General features: G+C 43.2%; 1 protein-coding gene across 1 annotated transcript in view; it reads right to left on the reverse strand.

Moving 5' to 3' along the window:
• Window positions 1-2,269: 2,269 nt before the first annotated feature.
• Window positions 2,270-25,783, reverse strand: part of LOC138521516 (uncharacterized) — a 63,662-nt gene continuing 40,148 nt past the window's right edge. Inside the window, exon 3 of the mRNA XM_069634414.1 lies at window positions 2,270-12,987. Within this exon, the coding sequence (XP_069490515.1) occupies window positions 12,366-12,987 (622 nt within the window). The 3' untranslated portion in view covers window positions 2,270-12,365. The remainder of the gene's footprint in view (window positions 12,988-25,783) is intronic.

Consider the following 25,783-nt stretch of genomic DNA (forward strand, 5'->3'; position numbering starts at 1 on the left):
TTCTTTCTGTTGTTTTTTTCGGTTTACTGTTCGCTGCATCTGTTTTTCACCAGGCATTTGTGCTGATATGTGTAAAGGTAACTTGTCACAAACTGTCGATATTACTGAACCGCTTGCTTGACCTGGGTTTTCTACTGCCTTTCTTTTTAGCTCATGAAGAGTTTTTTTTATTATTATATTTGTTTTATCCGGAAGATGGTTGTGCTCTCCTTTTATTTTTATATTAGAAGACTCACTTATCACCCGTGCAGTACATTTTGTTCTTCCATATTCAGTGCACTTCCAATATGTGCGTTATTTTTTTCCGATTCCTTATTGTAAATGTATCCTTTGTAAACCAGTTGCTTTCCTCCCTTTTGTGAGGTTATATATTCAAATGTTTCTGTCATTTTCAATCTAAAATAACAGAAAAAATGTTTTGACACACTAATAATAATATATTTTTCGAATTCAATATCTAGTTACATATTTGTTATGCTAATATGGCCTGTTTTTGCCTGAAGTAGCTGTATTGAATGTACTGTAGTCCGCTATGACGTTTGGTTTTGTCAGGTAATGACGGTTTTTCACAACCGTCATCTGTTCCTTGGTATTTAGGCAAGGTTCTTTACTCGGGGTTGTCACCTATTTGTTTAACCCTTACTACTCTTCATTCTATGGGGTTTTCGTTAGTCATAATGTATTTTATTTACAGATAGGCAAATGGTTATGTGTTGGGGTGGGGGGAGACTGGGGGGGTTCGGGTGAGGGGGGTTCGGGGGGAACCCCCCATAAAAACGTTACTATTGCTGACACTTTACATTGGTATGTTAGCATTGTTGGTCGACTTTTTTTTCTACTTTTTTTCGAATAATTGTCTTTTTCTGTTATATGTATACGTTTTCGACATATCTATTTTCGACATTTTCTTTCGACATTTTTGTATTTCGGCATTATGTTTTCAATATTATGGCTATAAACCATAGTCTTACACAGTGCCATAGATTCTAACGACTGCAATCTGAGCTCCTGCCTGATCACACAAAATGGTAAGCTATTTGGGAGCCTCAACACCCTCCTCCAGAACTGGCCCTCCAATTTCTCCCAAACCAAGCAAGATAGATGGAGCGTGGCTTCAGCACTGTATGTTAAGATCTGTGCCACTTTTTGCTTGTAGTACGAGATTAGACTAAGGCAGACATTCATCCCAGTAATTGCACAATCTAACACTGCTAGTTTGTCAGTGCCAGAAACTTACATCCTAGTGTTCCCAGGTTGGCATTCGCAGTAAGCGTGAAATGTAACGTAGGGTACTAGTTTGCCAATGATAGTAAGCTCCAGTTTGAGATTCCCAGTAAGCCTGACATTCTTAGTAAGACCCCAGTTTGACATTTGTAGTACGCTTCCAGTGTCACATTCCCAATAAGCTTCTACCAGACGTTTCTGCTAAATGCCTTTCCTTTCCTTGGGAAATCAATAAGACAGTCTTTGCTAGAAGAATTAAAAGCCTTGATAGACAATACAATAGAGTTAAGTCCGCTGAACAGTTTGATGCAAGACCCATCCGATACAGTGACAACAGTTTAACAGTGGTGCTTAAAGAAGGAATTAAAAGGTTAGACATTTGAATTCCCTTTTTCTTACAATTAAGAAATGCACAAACTGTGCTTTGGTTACATTACACATATGTCAGCCTACCTTTACTAGGTGTAAGGCTGCTCTTGTACAACCTACTGTGTGTCTACGGTCCAACTGGCATAAGCTATGCTTGAAACACTTGTGTATAGGCGCGTTATAAATGCCATATCATATCATATGCATACCTTGAGTATGGTATTTGAGAATTCCATATCCAGTCTTAAGTTATGTCCACATAACTTACAAATGTTGCAAAGTGCACACGAATACGCCTACCTTATGAATCGCTCCGTCTGTGATGCATGATTTGAAAAATAGCTTGAGATTTAGGTTTACATAATTTGCATACGTTTCTTAATCTCCTTAATGCACAGGCTTGCAATTCTGAAAAATGTTTTGGTTGGATTGGATTCACTTTACCCATGATTGCAACACAAGCCTTGTGCCAGAGGTGTACACAGAAAAGTGCACCCCCTGACCTGTACGACATGACAGCATCTTCCAACCCCTCTCGCTTCAACCATAATGCCAGATGTGCAAGTCTTTTGTCAAGCACCTGGCATGCATAAGAGTGTAGAGTCCAGCTTCCTCAGCTCATGTGTAAGCACTCATTTCCAGAAATCAAAATAAGTTGAGAGAAAGAGAGACAGTCTTCAGAAATGATATTTGTTTAATGCAACAAAACAAAGCCAGGCGAGAGTTACAGGATATAGCTTCAGATAAAGCTGTAAATATCTCAAATAGTGTACATCTAATGCAGTAGAGGGGATAAAAGTCCTGTTTCTTTTTGTCTGCCATGTGGCTATTTCAAAAGACCATCAATGCAAAGTTGTCATAAGCTTGTAATATTTGAATGAATTTGTCTTAAACAAAATAAACCTTAACAAATATTAAGATAGTTGTTTATGGGGTATGGCTGGCTTTTTGTAAGGCGGCAAGGATTTACTCAACAATGATTGATTTGTTTATGCAAATCAACGAAACAGTGTTAAAATCAAAGCAATGAATAGCATCAGTGAAAACTGAACATTAAAAGTGTGTACCTCCAGGCACCTCCCATCTCTCTTAGCTCAAGGGATACACCTGAATATGTCTGTACATTTACCAGAGATATAAATGATTAAGTTGAACATATAGGACATTTCCTAAAAATGAGTCTGCATGACACCAAAATTTTTCAACCAATCTCAAATTTATAACATAGATTATGTTTTTGATCATTAGAAATGCATTCTTGAAAAAAACTTTTCTTGTACAGTCTCCTTGCAACCAATTTTTCAAACCTGGGACATCAATATTTTTGAAAGCCTGAAAAATTAACCCAGTCCATAAATTCTGCAGGGAAGGTGGCATGTATTGTGGATGGTGCAATGCCCAACAATCAGGAATTCGAAAAATGAGGACCAGACTTGGAAATAAGAAAAAGGCGTTCAAAAGGTGAAATGATGAGCATTAATGTTTACATTACATGCGTCCCCTGATAGCTTGAGGAAGCTTTGCTTCATCCCCATTCAACCATTATCTTAGTACCCACATATTTCTTTACCATAGTTTTGGAATGCTCCACTATTCGCCTGGTTTCTGGGTGACCCACCTTTTTAATGTAACGTCTTGGTGTCCACTTCCTAAAAAAGTTTCATAATGGTATGTTTCCATCCCTTTGTATCTTGTTCTGCCCCTTCCCCCCACCGTGCCCTAGATGTCATTGTGCCTTGATCTGCCCTTCCCCCGTGTGATGCCCCTTCTTCCCATACTGTCTCGTTCCACCACTTTCTGAAAGTCAACCACACACTCTGTGGTTTTTCTGCCTGCTTTCCTCAGTTTTTGAAGGTCATTTTCTTGCATTTCTGTCTGGATACCACCATATCTCCTCTTTGATGCAATATCAAGATTTCCCTATTCTGCCATATACACTTATATCCCTAGTTGGACCCATTGTCCGAATGCCCTTTTTCCCCCTCCAATTACCCACTTATTCCCTCAATTTCTGAGTGCCTTCTTCTTTCCCCATTATGTAGGTACTTCCACACCTCCTGCATCCCACACAGTCTGAAGAGAAGGTCATCTTCTTTCAAAAGTGTCAGTATTTCTACTTTATCCTTCATTGAGCAGACGCCCACGGCTTCTTGCCAAAGAGCCTGAAGGCACCTTATCATTTCTCAGTATCCGGCTGTTTCCTTTTTCAGCCATCTCCACTTCTTCTCCAGTTCCTTGATGCCCTGCATCTTTCACCAATGTCTCAATGCAGGAGACATTGATGAAAGATTAGTGTCCCACTTTCTCTTACAGTGTCTGAAGACATATTGTTACAATGCTCCTTGCCTCCTTACCTTTTACTAGCATCCATGAAACAGCATGTGGACATCACTTGGCCACCATCTTGCCTGCTCTGCTGAAGTATCAGGAGTATGGTGTATGGTGGGAATGGGTGGCACACACTTCCCCAGGTTAGGTCAGGCTACTTCTTAGGGAAGATGACCAGGGGGTTGGGGGGGGGGTGGTTATTACCGGTCAGGTAATTCCCCCGGGCCATATTTAGAAGCCTGAGGGTCATATTGCCATTAGTACCCCGGCACGCCGTACCAGGGTACTACTAGCAATTTTTCTCGAGTTGAGAAAAGACACACTGACCGTTTCTCGACTCGAGAAAAAAAAGCAAAGAAAATGCCCACCAGGGATCGGTGGCCATTCAAACCATGGCGGCCATTAAAACCATGGCGGCCATTAAAACCAATGAAAGAAAAAAAAGTAAAGAAATACACACAGTGCCTCTGTAATGTAATGTATGCAAAAAGAAAGCAATAACTTGCTGTGAGACCCATGCTCGTCAGCTCACAGGAACAAAAGGTGTAATTATATGCACTGTAGCCCCGATCAGCAGCTGGTCTATGGCTCTTTCACTCTCTCCACCATGTTCATTGACACGGCAGGAGCTATGGGTTTCCAGATTTTAAAAACGTTTTTTACACAGAGTTTCTTTGTTCACAGTGTTGACAAAAAAAATGCATTTACACAGGCCTGGTCCACACAGCCATTTCAGTTCACAGATCAACTGCAGGAGGACAAAAAGGCCGGATGAAGCATACATACACCACCACTCTGAGATCCCTGGTTTCCCCTGGCCATGTGTGAGAAGGCCATCCAGTCCTGTTTTTTTTCTCCTCTGAATGATGAGACTTGCAGTGTTTTTCTCCCATTTGAAATGTCCCAGAATTCCAAGCAGGAATGTCTGTCCTTCTCACACATGGGCATGGAAAACTTGAGAGCTCTGGATTTTTGCCGAGCAATGAGCTTTGAAAATCATGCCAAAATCTTGCCTCATGCAGCAATGATATGATAAAGGGGCTTTACCACTTTAGCGCCCAGGTCCTTGGACCTGTAGCTGTGCATCTCCACCTGCAGCAATGTGTGTGCCTGGGGCGAAAGAGGCACGCTCATCTTAGCCAATTTGTTGTGGAGTGATTTTGTGGTGGATGGAAAATTTGTGAGTACAGTTCCACCCCCTACATCTACCACCTCCCAGTCCCAAATTGGTATTTTGGAGGTAGTCGTTATGGGAGGAAAACCGCCCAAAATATGAACAGTTTTGAGGGACAACAAATTACCCTCGATGAAAAAAATCACAGCCCAGTCCGACCCTCAACCTCCTGCCAAGTGGATACGTATGTGTGAATTGATTCTGTTGGGCCGATAGGTGGAAATGGCCAGGAAGGTGGTAAAATGTGCCACTCACGCTTGTGTGCTGCCTGGTTTTGGGGCACTATTTTGTATTCCACGTTATTCATCAAGAGTGTTTCGATATTCCGTAAAATGGCCCACAGTGCTTTTAAGGGAGCAATGTTCATGCTCCTGGATTTCCAGGCCTTGAATTGACAGGAAAGTGGGAGCATGGTAGGGCGAGTAGGTATTTGACAAATACCTTACACTGCAAACCTCAAGTGTTAAATGGATTCACAAAAAGAATAGAGTTCTGCCCATTCAGACATAATGGGTCTCATTACTTGTTTGGCGGTCTTTGGGTAGTACATCTGCTGAAATACTGCCAAACTCAATTACTGTTATCGCACCTTGGTCCCGTGGAGTTACCACAGGATTACAAGTGGTGCTAATTCCCCATTTCTGAGGTACATAGACTACATAGGGATTTGTTGTGGATTTACCGCTGGTGGAAGTACCACACGAGAAATCTACCAATGTTTTAATCAACCACTTTCCCATCAGAAAATCAGCAGATTTACAGCACGTTAATTCCGCCGGCAGTAAATCCACCAAAAATTATAATTTGCTATTGCGGAAAAAGTGGCAGTAACGGAATTACCGCCACCTTTTTTCCAGCACCACCAAACTTGTAATGAAGCCCAATGTAATGTAAAATATTGTATACAGCGCAAACTAAGGCCTGAGGGCATCTAGGAGCTAGACAAAGACAAGGTGAGGGCAGAACAGATAACAGGATCAGAACAGAAAAGTCTTTAGGCTCTTGCAGAATTGAAGATATTCCAAGGTTTCACAGAGATGCGTGGGCAGAGAGTTCCACAGAGTGGGAGTCAACACTGAGAACGATCTTCCCCCTGCCCTACAAAATCTTGGAACACACAGCAATTTTTGAGAAGAGGACCGAAGGATTCTATTGGGCTTATAAAGAGTCAGCTTAGACCCTTGAAACACAGCACCATAGTTCTGAATAGTATGGTGCACTAAGCACAGGGTTTGCAACCTAATCCGGCTCCTGATAGGGAGCCAGTGTAGCTGACATAGTAGGTCCTTGGAATCTGAAAGTCTAGGGGCTCCAAGAGCCAGCCGGGAAGCCGAGTTTTGTAGGATTTGCAACTTGCCTAAAAGGGCTTCTGGTTGTCCAAGATAGATACCGTTGCAATAATCAACGGAGCCCATTATAGAAGAGGTGACCACTTTGGCCTTAGAATCATGTGTGAAGCAATGGTAAAACTCTTCTAAGGATTTTCATTTTAGCAAAACCGGATTGCCAAACTAAGGAAATTTGGGCTTCTCTAGATCCACTAGTCAAAAGTTTGATTCCCAAACTCTTTTCTGCATAAACTGTCTTGGGAAGAGGCCCTAAAGAAGTCGGGCAGTAATCTGTAGTCCACACTGTCCCCAGGGCAGGGGAGACAACAATAAGGACCTCCATTTTATCCCTGTTAAGTTTGAGCCAGTTAGTGGCCATCCAATTTCCAACAGAAGAGAGGCAGTCCTTCAGCCATGACGGAGAATCCGAGGCTGGGGCATTTAGGCGAAAAAGGATCTGCGTCAGAATAAAATTGCACCCCGTGATCTGCAATTAAAGTGGCCAGTGGTTGGAGGTATAAATTGAATAGGAGAAGAGACAATGCAGAGCCCTGAGGGGCCACACATGTTACTGTTGTAGATAATGATTCAAAAGGAGGAAGAGATACAGTCTGGCATTGTATGGCCAAAAAAGAGGCAAACCATCGAAGTGACTAACCTGTTACCTTGGCTTTCTTCAAACTCTGAAGCAGGATCCCATGGTTTATAGTATCAAAAGCTGCAGAGAGGTCAAGGAGAATCAGAGCTCCCACCTCTCTGCGGTTTTGAAGCAGTGAAATATCATACACAATTGCACCATGAACGATTCAGATTGAAATGGGTGCAAAGACGGTTTGATTCTAGAAAAACAGAAAATTGAGGGGTAACAATTGCCTCCATAAATTTCATGAGAGCCAGGAGTAGGTAGATAAGTCGATAATTCTCCACCACTGAGGGATCAAGATGAGCCTTCATCAGCAATGGTCTGATAGCATGTTTTACAGGTTTTGGAATCATCCCTGTCGAGAATGAGTTTTGTAAAGCTGCCATAAACCAAGCAATAGATTGATCTGGAACAAATTGAATAGCATGAAGGGGATTCAGATCCTTGGGAGACGCAGATCTAATATGAGATGATATATTTTATTTGTATCGCGCTCATACACAAGTGTTTCAGTGTGCGATGAGGCAAGGGAGGGGAACAAAGGAGGACAAAACAATGATCTTGCTAGGCCCCAGTGACATTGAGAATGCGCAAGTGCAGGGGGGAGGGAAGTGGGAAAGTGCAAGGGAGAGGGGAGGTATGGAAAGTGCTAAGCACGGGATACAACAACAACAAAAGGTAGTGCAGCCAGGAAGGTGGCAAGTGCAAGTCATGATCACAGACAAGGGGTGTCTGGTAAGTGCAGGTAAGGGGACTGTAGGGTAACAGATACAGACCCAAGTGCAAGGGTGGCCAGGGGCAGTGCGGATGAGTGGCTTGGTGGGCATGTACTGAAATCAGAAGGTAAACCAGGTGCACAGTGCCTCCAAGCTTCAATAGAACCGCTGATACCATGCTGTCAGTCACTGTTTTAAAGTGAAAATCACTATTCTGACTATCGTCAGCCATTGATGTGAGACAGCAGGGTCCCTGGAGGGTAGACCTAGCAGTCCCGATTTTCTTATCCAATGCTACCAATTTTGTACACACAAAAAAGAGGCGGTACGGTCACAATGGACTCGCGTACATGAAGCCTCTTGGGGCAGAGAGTTCTTTGGCAAATTGAAGTTCTCTAGTGGAACAAGAATGTCAAAATTCAATTTGCAAAGTAATGAGATTTTACCTGTTTTATAGCAGTTTTATATTCTGTTAGGACCTGGGTAGATCTTTTTGGTGCAGGGAGCAAAGTCGATGTGCCAATTACGTTTAGCCCGGCAGCAGCCTTGTGTTAAAGATCTAAGAGCTGCTGAGACCCGGGGGTGGGGGGCAGAGGGCGTAGAGTGGCCAAAAGAAGATTTGATAGGACACGGATGTCAGCGGTGGCAGTCAATAACATACATATAATAACATATAATACGCACATAACTAATTTACTGGATGATGTGGCCCCATTGAAATCTAAAACTACTAGGAAATCTGTGCAACAACAACGTTGGTTTACACCAGAGCTGACTAAATTGAAGGCGAGCAAAAGACGCGCAGAGCGTTTCTGGCTTAAAGACCAAAACTCAAATAATAAGGCCACTTGGAGACACCTTCTATAAATGAGGAACTGAAATCTACTCATATAGGATTTAAATTTCCAGATATCTCAATTGCGGAGATTGAAGACATTATGAGAGCCATGAACCCGACTAGTTGCCCGGGGGATCTCCTACCTTCAAAAATAATTTTGGACCATTTGGCCATTTTTGCTCCATTCTTTGCAGATTTGTGAATGCCTCCTTCAGACACTATATGGTCCTGCAAGCCATTAAAACAGTGGCCGTCACACCTCTCTTAAAAAAGGCAGGCCTAGACCCTAAAGATGCCACCAACTTTCGGCCAATTACAAACACATTATTTCTCTTGAAATTGGTCGATAAGGTAGCCAGAATCCACCTTCAACTTCATATCGAAAATACAGGTAGGCTACACGAACTACAATCAGGCTTCCGTCGTTTCCACGGCACAGCAAGTGCCCTGGTGGACCTCCAAACCCACATGGTAACTTTAGTGGAAAGGAGTAGACCAGGACTGTTAATACTATTAGATCTTAGTGCTGCCCTCGATCTCTTGGATCATAAGATTCTACTAAATAGGCTGCTGGATACGGGCGGTCTGGCCACCGAGACTATAAACTGGGTTAGATCCTTACTGGAGGGCAGAAGATCCAGGGTACATTGGGGAGACGCATTCTCTGAGGTAGAAACTATCTTGTATGGTGTCACTCAGGGAGCATGCTTGTCGCTCCTGCTCTTTAATATTTACATTGTTCCCCTCTGTAGAGAATTGGAGAAGCTGGGCTTTTTCTTTACTAATTACGCAGATGATTTCCAGCTGTCTATGGAGCTGTCAGGAGATTACCAGGAGGATCAATATAAACTAAACGAAGTCTATGAAGTGATAAAGAACTGGATGACTTCAAACTGGTTATGTCTAAACGCGGGCAAAATGGAACTCATGATTTATGGGTCCAAAAAATCTAGAGAGGCGCTAGTTCCTGCTTTTTCGAGTTTCATGGTCGAGGACAGTCCTATCGAAGTGGCCGATAAGGTGAAATCCCTGGGTGCATATCTGGAGGCCTCCTTGGACACAGGAGCCCAGGTAGATGCTATCGGAAAAAACACCCGATACCATCTGCGAGTACTGAGACAAGTTGCCCCTTTAATCTCCAAAGAAAATCGAGCTAAATTAGTAAGGGCAGTTATTTTGCCACGCCTGGTCTACTGCAATGCCCTATTGGGGGGTGCCAGCAGAGAAGATGTCCTTAGTTTGCAGAAAATCCAAAATACTTCTGTGCGTATAATCTATGGCATGAAAAGGCATGAACCCACCTCTTTTACCAGAAGGGAACTACACTGGTTGCCGATATCGGCCAGAATTTCCTTTAAAGTACTGACTATGTGTCACAAATGCATACATGGGACAGCCCCAATTTACCTAAGGAAAGGGATTACTATATACCAGCCCACAAAAAATCTCTGCTCTACCTCCACCTGGCTTTTACAGGTGGCAAGGACTAAGAGATCCCGTGGAAATGGACGCTCCGTTCCAGTGCTTGCGTCCAAGGCATGGAACAATTTACCGCCGGGACTTAGAGAGGAAAGTAACCTCCTATCTTTCCGAAAACTTTTGGAAACGACACGCTTTGTCTAACTCTCGGCTCAACCTCACTGAACCTTTTCTGCTTGTGTAGGAGCGCTTAGCTCGCGCTTTATAAATGTTGTAACATAACATAACATGGCATCAACCAATGCAGAGGAAACTGAAAGAACATCCAGATGACTCTATTTATATATTTGTATCAAAAATATTTATTTCACTTGATACAAAATTTACAAAGATGAGTCAATCATGTATAAATCAGCACTCTAAAACACATTTAAGTTGCAGGAAGAACAACTTAATAGGAATAGTGGATAATAACAGTACAGGGATCTTTCTTACTGTCCACTATTCCTTCCTGTGTCAAAGTAATCAGCAAATTCGCAAAAGAGATCGAGGTAATGCTTGCCCAATGGCGGCAGGTCTGAAGAGATTTATGAGGTTAGTAACCAGAGGTCTGAAAGGAAAAAGAAAAGAGGGCAGGTAGTGATCAAACCAAGGTCCATGAAGGGGCTTCAATGTATTCAGCCCATTGAATTCATAGAAAATAAGATCAATCATATTTCCTAGAATATGAGTAGGGAGTTGATTCCTCAGATGGAAAGAGGAGTCAGCCAGAAGAGCCACCCATTGGACCACATATTAAAATCGCCTAGAAGAACCAGTTCAGGTTATTTCACAGCTAAATCTTCCTCCAGCTGGGCAAAATCATTAAGAAATAAACTTGAGGTATAGGAAGGTGGCCGATAAACTATTAGAACATACATAGAAACACTAAGAGAGGGTTGAAGTCTAACCAGTAACTAACTCACAGGGTGTTTTATGGGTCAGGGGAATCAAGGAACAATTCAGCCTGGAGTGGAAAATTAAAGCAAGCCCGCCCTCTACCTTGGGGGCAGGTCTATCTAGGTTTATGATATTATATTGGGATGGTATCATCTGCACAATATCTGGACCCGAGGAGGGGGAAAACCAGGTTTCTGTAATGCACAAAAAATCCAGGTGCCAGGTCTTCCAGGAGCGAGAAAATATTCTCACGTTGGGCTCAGGCAGCTCTAACATTAGCCAGAATCCCTTACAATGGTGTTCGTTCAAATGACCTTTTTCTTTTTTCCGAAAGCAAAAAAGACAGATTTAGAAAGCAGTCTTTCTAAATCGATCTCTCATGCCTCTGCAGCGCGAAGGGGCTGACAGGCTCTGTGAGCCCCAGCGGAGTCGTCCTGGGAGGAAGAGGAGAGTTTTTATATCTATGTGTGTGTCCTTGTATGTGTCTGTGTGCGTATGTGTGGGTAAGATGAGTGTTTTGAGGTGGGAGGGGGTGATGGGGAAATGGGGATCCAGGGGTTAACCCCCCTCACCCCCCACAGCGAAGGAGAGAATGAGTGGGAGAAGGTGGGGGTGGGGAAGGAGGGGCAGTATGTCATATTTCCGCACTTTAATGCCAACACAAAAACAGCCAAAAGAAATCTGTTTGTTTTGTGTTTGGCTTTAACATGCAGAAATATGACATAGTACCCTTTCAACAGGTCCAGGCGACTCTCAACAGATCCCTGTGGAAATCTGGGGAGTGAGACCTTAAATCCCTGTGGTCGGCAAGTGTCCAGATTAGCCAGGGATGTCTGCTCATTGTGGGAGAAATATAGGCGGGGCGGGTGTGAACACCTGGATAGTTTGACTATGTGTTAGGTCCCATGGCCTATTTAGGTCCCGGACGGGCACAGATGGGCTTGCCTTTAGCACACCTCTGGCACATTTGTGCCATGAGGGATCTAATTGCTGTGACGCGTACTGACGCGCTGGCACCGAAAGAATAAAAGGAAGACTCGCTTAGTGCGATGCAGGCCTTTCAGTGGATCAAAAAAGACCATGTTTCAAAGTGTGAATAAGACTTACAATTTCTCCAATAAAATAATATTTTAACAATCAGTTAATTTCAATTATAAAATAAATCCTAGAAAGAACTAAATTCAAGGCAGTTCGCTGAACGGGATTCAAGCCTCACCGTTATCACCCAATGACTCCAATTCTGCCTATCTGTGCCTTGTGTTTGACCCTAATCCTTGTTCTTTGAGAGATGCACATAGCGTTTATTGACAGGACTTCCAAGTTTTCGTATGGAAATTAAGATATAGATAGATATGTACACACGCGCACATCCCCGCCAGTGAAAGGATTAGAACTGAGTAGGTTCAAGGCAGAAATTGTTGTTTGCTTCACAGGGCCTGCATTCATTTGTGGAACAGCGATAAATTAAGTAAGGTGATCCACTTTTGTTTTCATTTAGCCTTACAAAACTCTCTGTGACGCACTTATTGAAGTCCTCTTCATTTTGATTACTTGAGTAAGGCTGCGTGTAAACAAAATACATATCAATAAGTTCATTGGTTTTCCAAGCATCAAATGGAGCATTATTAAGTGGGCCAATGATGTCTAATTGACCTCCTCCGAAGCAGCGTCCGATGCAGGGTGTGTTAGCAGTGTAAAAGATGACGCAGCCACCACACGCCAGGGTATCTTGCACAGCCTCTATGTTTCCGAAGGCGGCGGCAGGGGAGGGGTCAGTGAGCAACATACGGGCCTCTGCGCAGTACCTTATCTCGCGCTTGCCATTTATTGTTGCACGTCCAGGTTTCAAGGCGATGTACTTCCAGTCGCCTTCTGGTACTTTCTGAGGCACAGTGGGGTTGAAGTCGCTGATTCCTTTCGTGCACTGCTCTTCGTTGAGAACCATGAGGAAGGCAAATTGTTTGAAATCGTTATTAGACTCAGACCCAGAACCACGTGCCTGATGAAATCTAAAAACACAATAAAAAAATGATCAGCACTGCGACTGCAACGAACAAAAAGATTTTATAGCATGGCAGAGAGGCTATTATGAAACAATGTATTTTCTTTTTGTAAAATCGACAGCAAGAAAACAAAGAACATTTCCAGTCCCAGGACTCTCAGGGGCACGTGACCAACATGGGGACCAACATGAACTTATCTCGTGCACCAATCCACCTTCTAGACCAAGAGCTTTCAACCTTTGTCTCTCCAGACGTGTTGTACTACAACTCCCATTAGACCTAGTCATCATAGGCAATAGGAGGATCATGGGAGTTGTAGTCCATGACACCTGGAGAACTGCAGGTTGCAGGAACCTGTTCTAGCCCTATGACATAGACAATGTCCAAGAACAGTCCTCGTTCTAATCCAGGACCTGTCCTAGTGCCCTTAAGAACAACTAACCACATCATGATAATCTTTAAGTCCCAATAAATGTAACTCTACCCATTCAGTGCACTCTGGCATTATTCTCAGAAAATGGTCAGTCCCTTGAAACACTGAGGGGCTGGAAGGAACAAAGAAGAAACCGAATGTTAGCGTTGACCCGTTTAGACAACAGATGTGGGCTGTTAATAGTCTCTTCATTAATGCAAGTGGGATTTTACATTGTGTCTTGGAATAATCAAAATTGTCTGGGATATGGAGAGCCTCCCTATTAATGGGATATGGAGAGCCTCGCTATTAACCATGTTCAAAGCTGTGTTCAAATGGCAGTGGAAGCATGCATACTAGGCTTACAGTAAAACCTGTGAAACGGCGCAGCATTTCTTGCAGGGCTTCACATAAATGGCAGATCTGCCAATTTGACTCCCAAAAATCAGGCAAATATTGCCAGCAAAGAAAATAGGGAGTGACAGGTATGCTTGTGTCTGCTCCTTTATGTCACGTGCTCTGCACTGAGAATTGAGAACAACCACACCTCCATATGCCTCCACTTCAATGCCATTTCCATATTCAAACACAGCACGGATACCACCAAACTGTTCAGCAAGGATAATATAGACATACTATTCATCACAGAAAGTTGGTATATAGATGTCTACGCTGTATTAATACATGCATTGATTCCCTTGAACTACAAGATTAAAGACACCAACTGCACAAGCAAGAGAGGCGGTGGAAACGTATTCATACACAAAGACTCAATCGGGAGCTCATTTTGTTCAAAAGTTGGTCGTGCAAAGGTAAAGGGCAAAAGGCGGCATACAAGCAGCGGTCACAATTACAATGATATGATGACCGACATGCTCAGCATTTAATTATCATTGTGAACACTGCTTACCATGCATGCATACTAGGCAACGTTCACAATTAAAAATAAATGCTGTCTAGCATGCAAGAACGTTGGACTGCATTTATTTGTAATTGTAAATGCTGCCTGCCATGTTTGGGTTTACAATGGATCCCCATGGGGTCCGCCTGCTTTGTGCTTGTGCGTAAAGCTGGCGGTCCACACAGGGATCTCCAGCACTTGTGGCAGCATGAAAATCCAGCCGGCGCAAATGCTAGAGCATTTGCTTGGCGGAGAGGAAGTAGTTGGCGGAAACGCAAGTTTTGTTTCCGCTCCATCTCTCTGCCACACAAATGAATGAAATTGGGGGTAACGTAAGGAACATGAATAATATTTTACTTATGCTACGCTCCCCACGAAAATGAGCCCCAATGGTGTTAAATAATCATCCTCTGACACTATGCTACACAGCGATTTGTATCTACGCTTTGATTCCTGTTATGTTAATCCACAGACCCCCTTCATATAACCAGTTATTCCCAGTCACCTCAGTGGATGTGGTAGCTGATATCATGGTCATCTTTCAACAATTTACCATTCTGGAAGATTTCAATCTTTGGCTGGAGTAAAAGGATAAAATGGCTATCAAATACTTGTCTGCGAATCTGGATGCCTTCCACCTTAGGCAATGAGTAAAAGGGGCAACACATGCAGGCGATACACCCTAGTTGGTTTATTTTGCAATGAAAACATTACTGCTGTGGCACCCGACTACCCATACCCTGAACTAACCAACTTGCTATCCATTTCACCATGTTCACCCCAGCTGCAACACTACTAAAACGTCTTCAATGCTCCGTCAATATTAATCTGCACTTACTATTTTTCTATTAGAATTTGTTCTGCACTTGTTATAATATGTAATACTGCTCTTCTCCCTGACCGTTCACCCTTTCACTTGCCTAATCTGAATATTTTGTCAAAGGTTGTGAAACACTTATGTATGGACGCGATATAAATAAAATATCATGTCATATCAGTTGCCCTGCGGCCTTTAATTGCTTTGGAGGAGGTTTTGGGATTGGTCTCGAAGCTGACACCGTAAAAAAGAAAAATGAAAAAATATGCAAAGAAAATCAGGCCATGGAAGGGCACCAGGCTAGACAGGTGCCGCACAAAACTAGACACACCAAACCCCAGCCTGCCTCCACAAACCAGACTCAAATACCCGATGAACAAACCCACTACCTCCACAAATAGATCTCACAAACTCTTGATGTTCTGGCCCCCGAAGAAGCCCTTCAAGCACAACCAAAATAAGAAGGTTAATAGATGGTTCACTTCCAAACTCCACCTTCTCAAGAGCAAACTGAAGTGAAACCTCTCTGCTAACAGACAAACCAATGTATCACTGGCAGTTCAAGGTCTACAGAGCAGAGCAATGATAAAGCTGTTGCGCACACCGCATAATGTCTGATGAGCATGCCTAGAAGGAAATTATCAAAGAATTAAAAAACCTTTCAACCTGCAGGACCACATAGATCCCATTGTAACAACTCAAAAGGCACACACTTTAGCAACAACTGCTACAGATCCAAGAACATCTAGACAAGAGAGCCCAAACGTCAGCACCCAACCCAGCACTGGAACTAGCACCCAAATAAACTCAAAACCAACATGGGAGCTTTCACCTCTTTTTGATGCAAGAATTCAAGAGCACAGTCAGCACAAGGAACTCAGCAGGATCAACGACCTGTGCCCCCCACACACAAACAAGGCTATAACCCGATACCCCATACTTGCACTCTCTTCCAATCCACCCGCACAACAATTCTGAGGGAAACATACCAAGCACATTTAACGTCTGGGCATTTACACAGCTTCGACACCATCACCAACAAAATCCTCCTAAAATGACTTATGGATATCCGTTTGGAGGGAACTATGCTACGTTGGATTACATTTCCCTCTTGCACAGGACAAAGACCAGCTACTTGTGTATGAGCGGGATATAAATAAATTATCATATCATAGCTATATGGCCCCCTTTTGCACATGACTCTGCAGCATGGGACCTCACATTCTACAACTAAGCAGAAGTTACTGTGAGGAGCCAGGAATAAGATGCAGACACAGAGAGCTCATCGTTTTGGCTATAAACCTTTATTCAAAATTAAAGGGGTCTGGAAAATCCCTCGCTCTCTCTATTCTAGGAGGTGTTTCCCTTCCTCAACGAAAACTAAGGGTCTGTCCTATGTCAAGATGTCCAAAGCAAACATGTCCTGTGTCGGAATCCTATCCTAGCCCTCACATTCTAAAACAAAAGATGTAACTCCAACACAAGAGTTCCCAATGGATAAAGTTCACAGTTCCAGAGGATGGCTCCCTTCTCCGGGGTGTCTCTTCAATATATTTTAAACTCTTAAGGATATGAGTCTTCCTTGGACTTTCTGGTCATTAAACAGCTATTATGCAAAACAACTTGGATGCAAGTCCCAACTTTGTAGGTTAGCTAGTATAATATCCTAAGAAAAAGGTTTTTTGCTCCCGGTTATCTTGTTTAGAGATCCGAAATGATATTCATAACACTTTGGTTAGTACGAAGTGATTCGTTTATTTATGATAATTTTCTTGAGTGTTTATTTCCATAGACATTTTTTGTGTTTTGAGAAACACTATTAGAAACTTGGAGTGCAAGTTTGGTCAGCCGACACGTGTTTCGACCCGTAGGGTCTTTCTCAAGGCAAGTCAATTTGCTGAATGCCCTCAGTGGGGTTCTGTTCAATTTGGGACTGTCCTTACAGCAGTCCTGGCTCCTATTGGGCCCTGTGTGTTATGTCTGCGTCCCTGGGCAGTGGTCTGCTACTCTCCTATAATATCCTGCCAGATTTTGTTTCTCCACATTTAATGTAATTTCACTCACAAGCTTGACTTTACCTGGTGTACTCTATTGCCAGGATGTTCTCATGTGATTCTATTTACACACTTGCCAACTTGACTTTGCCAAGACTTACTTACACAGTTCACTCAATTTGGGCGTATGTCCCAGTGTCACAATATACCCCTTTCCCATCTTGATTCACTCTCCTGACCAGCCTGGGGTCTTCTTGCTTCCCTTTGACGGTTTCTGACCCTCTTCCTAATGGCTTCTCAACAGCGTGCGGGTCACACTCTGGTAAAATACTTTCAGAGCCCCCAACTCTTCTACTCCACCACATGCACTTGTTCCCTGGGTTCCCCGGGCCTTTGGCCCGTGTCCATCTGCCCGCATACATTTTGCTGTGGTTTGTGTCCCCTGGACAGTGGACCATCTCTGTGGCTCTAGCAGCTCTCATTACCTTTCTGTTGCTGTTTACCATGCAGCCTGCTTCATCGTCCTTCCTGGTGTGTCTCGCCCCCATCGCCGTTGCTCTCCCTCCGTTGCTAGAGCTTGTCTTGGGTGGTTGGTAACCCGGGTCTTCCTTACCAGTCTGGTACCGGCACGTCTCCACCCTTCAGGTTCTGCATCTCCTGCACGCTCTCTGGGATTATCCGTATGGCTGCTACGGCGGTTCTCTGTATGCCAGCTGCTTCCTCCTCTGTGTTCTGACCCGCCTTGGGGTAGAGAGCTCTCAATCCTCATTTTGACTGCTGAGCAGAACAGGATTGCTGTAATGCCACCGGTCCCCCGCTTTGCACTGGGCTGGAGGGATTCTCCAGCTTGCTTTGAGCTGTGGTACACTGTTGGTGCCTAGGGGTTCCTCTTCTTTCTGGGAGGCAGACTGGTCCCCTTGGTTCCTCCAGCACTTCTCAGTTCCTCACAGGCATTTGGGGTGCAAGGGTTCTCCTTCACTTTGGCTGAAACAGCAGTCCACAGTCCCTTCTCCTGTAAGACACAATTCCTGTGTCCTGCTCCTCTAGGGAGGGCCACTCTCATACTTCCTGAGCCTTTCCTTGCTTTCATACGGGCTCTGGCCAATACAACTTGGGGAAAGACTAGACTGCTGTATGTGGGTATTACAGGTAATACTCATTCCTCCATACTTCTCCCTCATCACAGAACTGATCTCATATTTCCCTTGTGAGTCATTGGGGATATTTCTCGTCACAGTACTTTTTAGGGCGAATGGTAGTATAGGTATCACTTATGAATCTATTAGGGGACAGATTGTTCTTAGCAAAAATGAGACAAATGCCACTGTTACAAAAGGGAAAATGGGATGCACGTTACGTCCCATGGCAGACTATGAAGCTAGACAATCTAATATGTAGCCTGCCCTCCCTTGTGGCAGGGGCCAGAACATTGATACAGGTGCCCGAGAAAAAGACAGCCAGGGTGACACTGGCAATTGGGGATTTGAAGAGCTTATTTGTAACCATCATAGGGGAACAAGAGGAGAAAATATGGGAGTAGCGGCATAAGATTGTGGGAATAGAAGCAAAGAGATGGCCGGAAATACAGGCAACACTAGTACATTGCTGCAAACGGAAACAGGAGAGCGAGAGACAGGTGGCAGAAAATGATGCCAAAGCTGAAAACAAAATGGTACAAAAGAGACTGGCAAAGTACACAATAGAAGGGTCAATGCTCATGCTTGACGCAGCTGCAGTGGCACCTGCCCAACAGGGAGGGTTTCCTGCAGGGAACATGCTGCAGCAAGGGAGTTACATGCATCTGCAATATATGCAACAATGGGGAGTCCCACAAAGGTTACATGTGATTTTATTGAATCCAAAATAACTAATACCATAAAAACTAATAACATAATAACAAATTCCAAAATAACAAATTCCCTTTTCATTGTTTTTGAGGGGGGTTGCACCCTCCAAGCCCACCTTTTCTTTTGTTCCTAATACTTTTCCCCATCCCCAAAACCACTATTCCCACTCGCAAACCCTTTTGTTTTTTTCCAAATTCCTTATTTTGGAATTCATTATTTTCTGTTTGTTGTTAATGGGGTTAGTTATTTGGTGATTTGTTATAATCATTGCATACCCCAAAACAGGTGAATTATATGCACACAGAATTTTTTCCCATAAGGAGACGGTACCAGCAACGAGGAAGAGGAGGATATAGAGGATCAGGTTACAGGGTCTTTGAACCATGTTATATATGCCAGAATGTGTGGCATCTTGCGCACACCTGCTCTTTCGTGCAGCAGGCGCAGGCCTAAGCGATACAAGTAGCACATAACTACATTCAGCTTGAAAGCATGACCCAGGGAGAAGCTACTAAGCATGTGATACTGGAATTCCACACAGAGGGGGACTCAGAGGGGAAAAACAGTTGGCTAGTACCCACAAGAGAATACAGTGCAAAATTACAATGGGGCACGATAGGCCATGGTGCCACACCAGACCGCTGATGTGTATAGATGTTTCGGTGTATCTCAATAGTAAAAGGGAAAAGAGAACGATGCAGTGCCGTGCAGAGGGACTTGTGGAATATCAAGAAGGTGTGTTGAGGAAAGTAAATTTTGAATGGTAGGGGATATGGGATGGTAATGTGCATGCATCGACATGTATACATGAAACACTGCTGAGTGCATGTAAAACCACTCACACAGTATCCTTTGTGTTTCAGAGCGACAGGGATGATTGCGCTGGGGGTGAACACTGGCTGCGAGAGAACAATGAGCATCTCGGCATTGCAGAAAGGGTAGGGTGGCGGAAAAGGATATATGGTGGGCCTGCGGGTCCCAAGCAAATGCACAGTTGCCACCTTACTGGGGAGGTGTTTGCGCACTTGTGACCTTCCACAGCCCTGCCTTGGTCATGCCACGGGCTGGCTTGCTGCCTTTCAACAAACCTTCGACCCTGAGAGAGAAGAATAAGGGAAGGAAGCAGATGGAGGAAAGAGAACAGCCAAAGCAAATAATAAGGAGAAAAAGGGAAAGCAATTATATTTCTAGGTGAATCATTACAAAGCTTGAACACAATCCTGCAGCATTTACGACTCTTCAGCAAAGAATTTGTATCTTCACCTCCCTGCAGCCAATGCTAAATGGATTCAGATCACACAGTATGAGGTGCTCCAGTTGGCTAATGCGACTGAAAAGGGACTGAACGCAGTGTGGGAAGGGCTCTGTGCAATGCGCCTGATGACCCTGTAAAATCAATTTATTTTAGATCTCATTAATGCAATGGAAGGTGGCGTTTGCCACAAAATAGGAAGTGGATGCTGTCCCGTAATCCCTTCTAATGATGCCACCAATGTAACACTCACAGAAGCTATAAAGGAGATACACAGCCTCCATGTTTGCAGTGTGTGGCGTGGTGGGGTAAGGAGTCAAACAAAAGGGTGATATATTTCAACAAAGTTTTATTTAAGAAATAAAGAAAAGATCCTACCTCTCCCTATCTATAAAGGGTTATCCCTATCTAAACTAATATGAACTCGGGTGCTTGTTGTCAGGATGTTTGTTCAAATGAAAAGTGTCTGTCCTCTGTCCAAAAACCTACACTAACCTTACCACTAATCTACAAAAGGGTTCAGCATCTAATTGAAAATAGTATCCGGAGAATGACTCCCTTCTCCTGGTGATCGGGCTCAATCTTTATCTCTTTTCCAACAATCCTTTGCTCTAGCTTCTGATTCAACAAAGAGAGTATGGTCAGGAGAATGACTCCCTTCTCCTGACCCACCTTGCACAGCCTTAAGGGCTGTCTTGGGAAAGTCTTTTACAATAGTCCTCAAAAGTCTCTTCACTACTTCCCAAAGACTCCTGAAAGCTTGCTTTACAGTTCTAGAAATTCTTCCCTGTCTAATGATGTTATGAAGACTACTTCCAGATATCTCTTGTTGTCTAGTGTCCTCTTTACTCTTATTTGGATTACCTCTGTGACGAGGGATATCCCTCTCGATGCGCTCTCGACTCTTGGAACTTTGTATCTCACTACTGCGATGAGGGGGATTTCTCTTGAGGCTCTCTTGACACTTGGTTCTATGGACTTCACTACTGTGATGACGCAGATTACTCCTGAGGCTCTCTTGAATCTGGGTTCTCTGGGTATCGCTACTGTGACTAGGGAGATTACACCCAAGGCTCTCGTGACTTTGGGTTCTCTGGGCTTTACTGCTGTGATGAGGGAGATTACTCCTGAGGCTCTCTTGACTTTGGGTTCTCTAGTTGTCACTTCTGTGATGAGGGAAATTACTCCTGAAGTTCTCTTGACTCTGGGTTCTCTGGGTGTTACTACTGTGACAGGAGAGATTACACCCGAGGCTCTGTTGACACTTGGTTATCAGGGTGTCATTACTGTGATAAGGGAGTTATCATTAAAATGAACATCTAAATAATCATCTCAAGAAACCCGACCCATGAAGCCAATTTGTATTGAGAAATGGCTGACTTCCTGAGGGACCTATCTAAGACTGTTTAGGAGTGGGACAAAGAATTGTGAGTGCCTCTGAGGCTTTCATGAGAGGCCTTTGAAGTTACCTTCAAGTGGAGGTGGTTGAGTTCCAAGCTGATGGACTCTTGACAGTGTCAGAGGATTGGTCACAGGCATTGCATAAACTGAAGTTGAAAACAGAGCAACATACACTCACACATTGAACTAGATCAAACATTGGATCCACCCACTTAAACACATGAACAGATACACTGGGTTCATGCAACGGCTGATGAAAAGAGGAAGCATCTAATATGAACTAGAAATTAACATGTATGACGTAGTACTTCTGATACACATAAAAATACTTTGATCAACTGCATAATTCAGCAATTTATATTAGCACAATCATGGTGGATTAAAAAACACATAGTGCTCTTGTCCTAGACCGAAGTTGCTGGTACCGGAATGGGATATGCATGACCCCTGAACTTTGCATCTCTTACACTCAATAGCCGGAGCGACCAGTTTGCGATGTAAGCACTTTTTAGAGCTTTAAGTAAGGGTCAAATGACAATCTGCACTGTGATTGCATGGATGAATCACTCTAAAGTTACAAGTAACACAGACAGGAGAAACTAATATATTACTCTATGCGAACAACTTGGTTCTTTGGGTCGGGAAAATGTTGCAGAAATTGGTGACTACCTCCTCTAATTGCATGACAGGAAAGGGCTTAACTGTGAAATTTAAGAAATAGGATAATATAACCTCTTTTATGCACAGATGAGTGCAGATCTCTCTGGGTGACAGACCAGAAATTAGATAAATGACACAATTTTCAATTACCAAGCATCATGTTTAATGCCAGATTGTTGTGGGACCAGAAAATCAATAAGCAATCATGCGAGAGGAAACAAATAATAGCAGGTAGCTTCTGATTCTTTAGCAATATGGGGCATCACAAATAAAGCTTAACCTCAAGACGTACATTGCTCATTTAGAGCGGGATGTAACATATTTAGAAGTCTTGGCAGTCCTTGCTCCATTGAGATTTTGGTGTGCAATTTGAAGGAACTATTGCACAGAACTAATAGAAATGCTGTTGAAGGATCCAATTTCTAATATTTTGGAATGTGTCAAAACGAATATTCTTCCTCTGGGTTGCTTTAACACCCTAGTTCAATGGCACTTGAAGCTAAATCACATCGTAAATCCCCATCTTGGAAAAATATCTGCTATTGGCCCTGCTGATTATTTTAGCTAGGTTTTAGACTGCAGACACAGGGATCTCTTGGCCAACTTTAGATGGACTTTTTGCCATTATAAACTTTCCAATTAGACTGGAAATATGTTATTAATTGAATTAGTAGTTAATGTATTAATTGTTATGGTGGGGTCATGTTTGTCCTAAATATTTCACACTTTACATTATGGGCCTCATTACGACCCAGGCGGTAAGGGGTTTACGGCAGCGTAAACAGCGCCGACCCTTACCGCCTGATTCCGAGGTCCCTTAGCGCCATGGAGGATTTAACACCTGCTTTTAGCAGGTGTTAAAATCCATGGCGCTAAGGGACCTTGTTGTTAATTACGCCACCGTAATTTACGGTGGCGTAATTAACGCCTTCCCCACTCCCATTATGCCCTATGGGGCAAAAATGGGAATGGGGAAGGGTAAATGGGGATTGGGGACTTACCGCCCCGCCAACCTCGGAATGGGGCGGTAAGTCCGCCAACCACCATGGCGTAAACATAGTTTACGCCATGGTGGTAAAGGTACGACCCAGGCGGTAACTTACCGCCTGGGTCGTAATGAGGCCCTATGACATTTTAAATACAGTAATTATACATAATTTAAACATAGTTTAAAACAAACTTTAACCAGTCCATTTTGCAACTTTGATAAAAACAAATTAAATGCCTTCTGTCGTAAATCTAACATTGCCATGGTTAATAGGACCTGATTATCATGTATGACTATTTGCCAATTTCTTGTACAAATATGCACAACACATTTTAGCAGAGATCATACCATTCGTTTGCTTTCCTGATGTCACCCTAAGTGGGACAGGTATGCCCAGACGTGGGTCTCAAGCCTACTGGGTCTAGAGACACAAGCCACACCTCACCGATGACACCCAATGAGGCCAAAACATGTCTGTGGTTGATTGTGGTCTCATGTAGAAGGGTTGTGGACAGGCAATTCAAGTTGGACTGCTCCATTAGGGGTGGGACCAAGCCTGGTTTGCATATGGTCTTTCCTCTTTTGTAATGACTTGGCAGGTGAAGAATGATGGCCTGGATGGTTGCCAAGAGGGATACCAGTGGCTAAGATTAATTCCAAACCTTCCAGCCATTACCTCCTTTGTTTTGCTGGTGTTGGGGACTAGAGCCAGGACCTTGAGGTTGGGAGATGCATAAGCCCCCCATGACCATTATAGAGTGATTCTATTGTAGCCAACATCTTGTTGGAAGATTTGAGGCTCATTCTGATCTCACCCAGCCCTGACATCTGCCTAGCATGCAGACATGTGCATGCACAGTAGGCCAATGTTGAAGCTTAGCATGCAGGCACATGCAGGGCTCCCGAGAATCCATGTGAAGAAGTCTCCCAGGAGTCATGGGTGAAAAGCAGCGCACCAAAAAGCTTAGAATGAACAGTCATGGAAGAAGTGTGTGGACACTCTAGCTCCCAAAACTGTGATTGACTAAGAAGGAAGAGTGTTTCCTGGGAAGTGACTCCGGAGCTGAAGATTGTGAAACCCAGAGACGTTTGTTGAATACAGAGACCTTTTCAATCTAGATACTCAACTTTGAAGATAGCCTGTTGTTGGGCTATTTTCCCTACTTGGCCCACTGTTCTAACAGGCTCCAATAGAGAACTGTGTTCTTTTAACCCACATTTCATATCCACTTCATATTGATCACATTAAGTTATGTAACATAAGCCAGATTTCTTCTTGATTGTTCTTTCCCTGGCATACATGTTGCTTCTTTCTGGACATTCCCTCTTTCACCTACACAGGAGGGATTTTCTCCCGGGTTTTCTGATTCACTGCTCACTCATTCTCTGGGTCGGTTTGGGTAATTGAACTCAAAAGCAGAAGGCAGTTGGGCAGACTATCCCAGAAGTCTGCGAGATTGAACATTGACTCTCTCAAACTCGCTCCCGTGTTCACAAACTGGAGAACAAATTCACATCACATGGTTGTCCATTTTCAGGAGACTTCATTTATAGTTTTATTTGGAAGCCTTTTCTAAGAGAAGAGGGTAAGTTCCAGATAACCTGGCCATATATTTAGCACGAGATGGAATGGGCTACATTGGGGCTTAAAGGAAAATAAACTCTTGACCTGTTATTGCATTGTGAGTATGTGGGCCAAGAAACGAAATATAAGCTTTAGAGCAAACATATTCTTGTAGGAAGTTGTGCAAGAGATAACTAAATAAGTAAAAACATGATGAGTATTACATTTATCTGATATCCATTTCTCTGGTTAGTTATGAAGACGTGACCAATTCATTTATCTTTATTGTGTCAGGGGAGAAGTTATAGATTAGTTCACATCATCATCATATACATTTTATTCGGATTTCTCTATTTACAAATAAAAAACACAGTATGCAATAAATAACCAAACACCTCCCTTAAAAGTCCAAAACCCCCTACAAACACAATGCTTAGAAACCAACCAAACATCCCACAGTGAAAGCTTAAAAACTTGTTTAAAAGTACAGATTATTGAAACAATACAGGACGCTCTATAAAACATAGATTAAACAATAACACCAGGCTAAAACCCTCATAAAAAGGCCCATGGTGTTATCTGCATTGTGCTCAAAGTTTCAAAGCGACAGTAACATACTCGATGGGATTATAGATAAATGTCAGATCCCCATAGTTGATTACAAAGTATATTGCCTCTTTACATGTTGTCAGCTCATTGAATTCAAAAAAAGGTAGGAACACAGGTTTTCGAGGGGCTAGATAGCATGGGCAGATCAACAACAAGTGTCTCAGGTCTTCACGCGTACATTTAAATGAATTTGTTATCCACGTCAAGCGTTTGTTAAGCGGAAATAAGTTTAAACGCATGTGCGGCACAATCCTTTGAGTAGATGGGGATCTAATTTGATAAAAGTTCCCAACTGGCAAAGGGAAATCCCAAAAGCTCAGCGTATTTGGCCTAAGAGGACAAAGAGCGTATGTTTTG

Source organism: Ambystoma mexicanum, chromosome 13 (genome assembly GCF_040938575.1).
Source record: "Ambystoma mexicanum isolate Mex_15411 chromosome 13, UKY_AmexF1_1, whole genome shotgun sequence".
NCBI lineage: Eukaryota > Metazoa > Chordata > Amphibia > Caudata > Ambystomatidae > Ambystoma > Ambystoma mexicanum.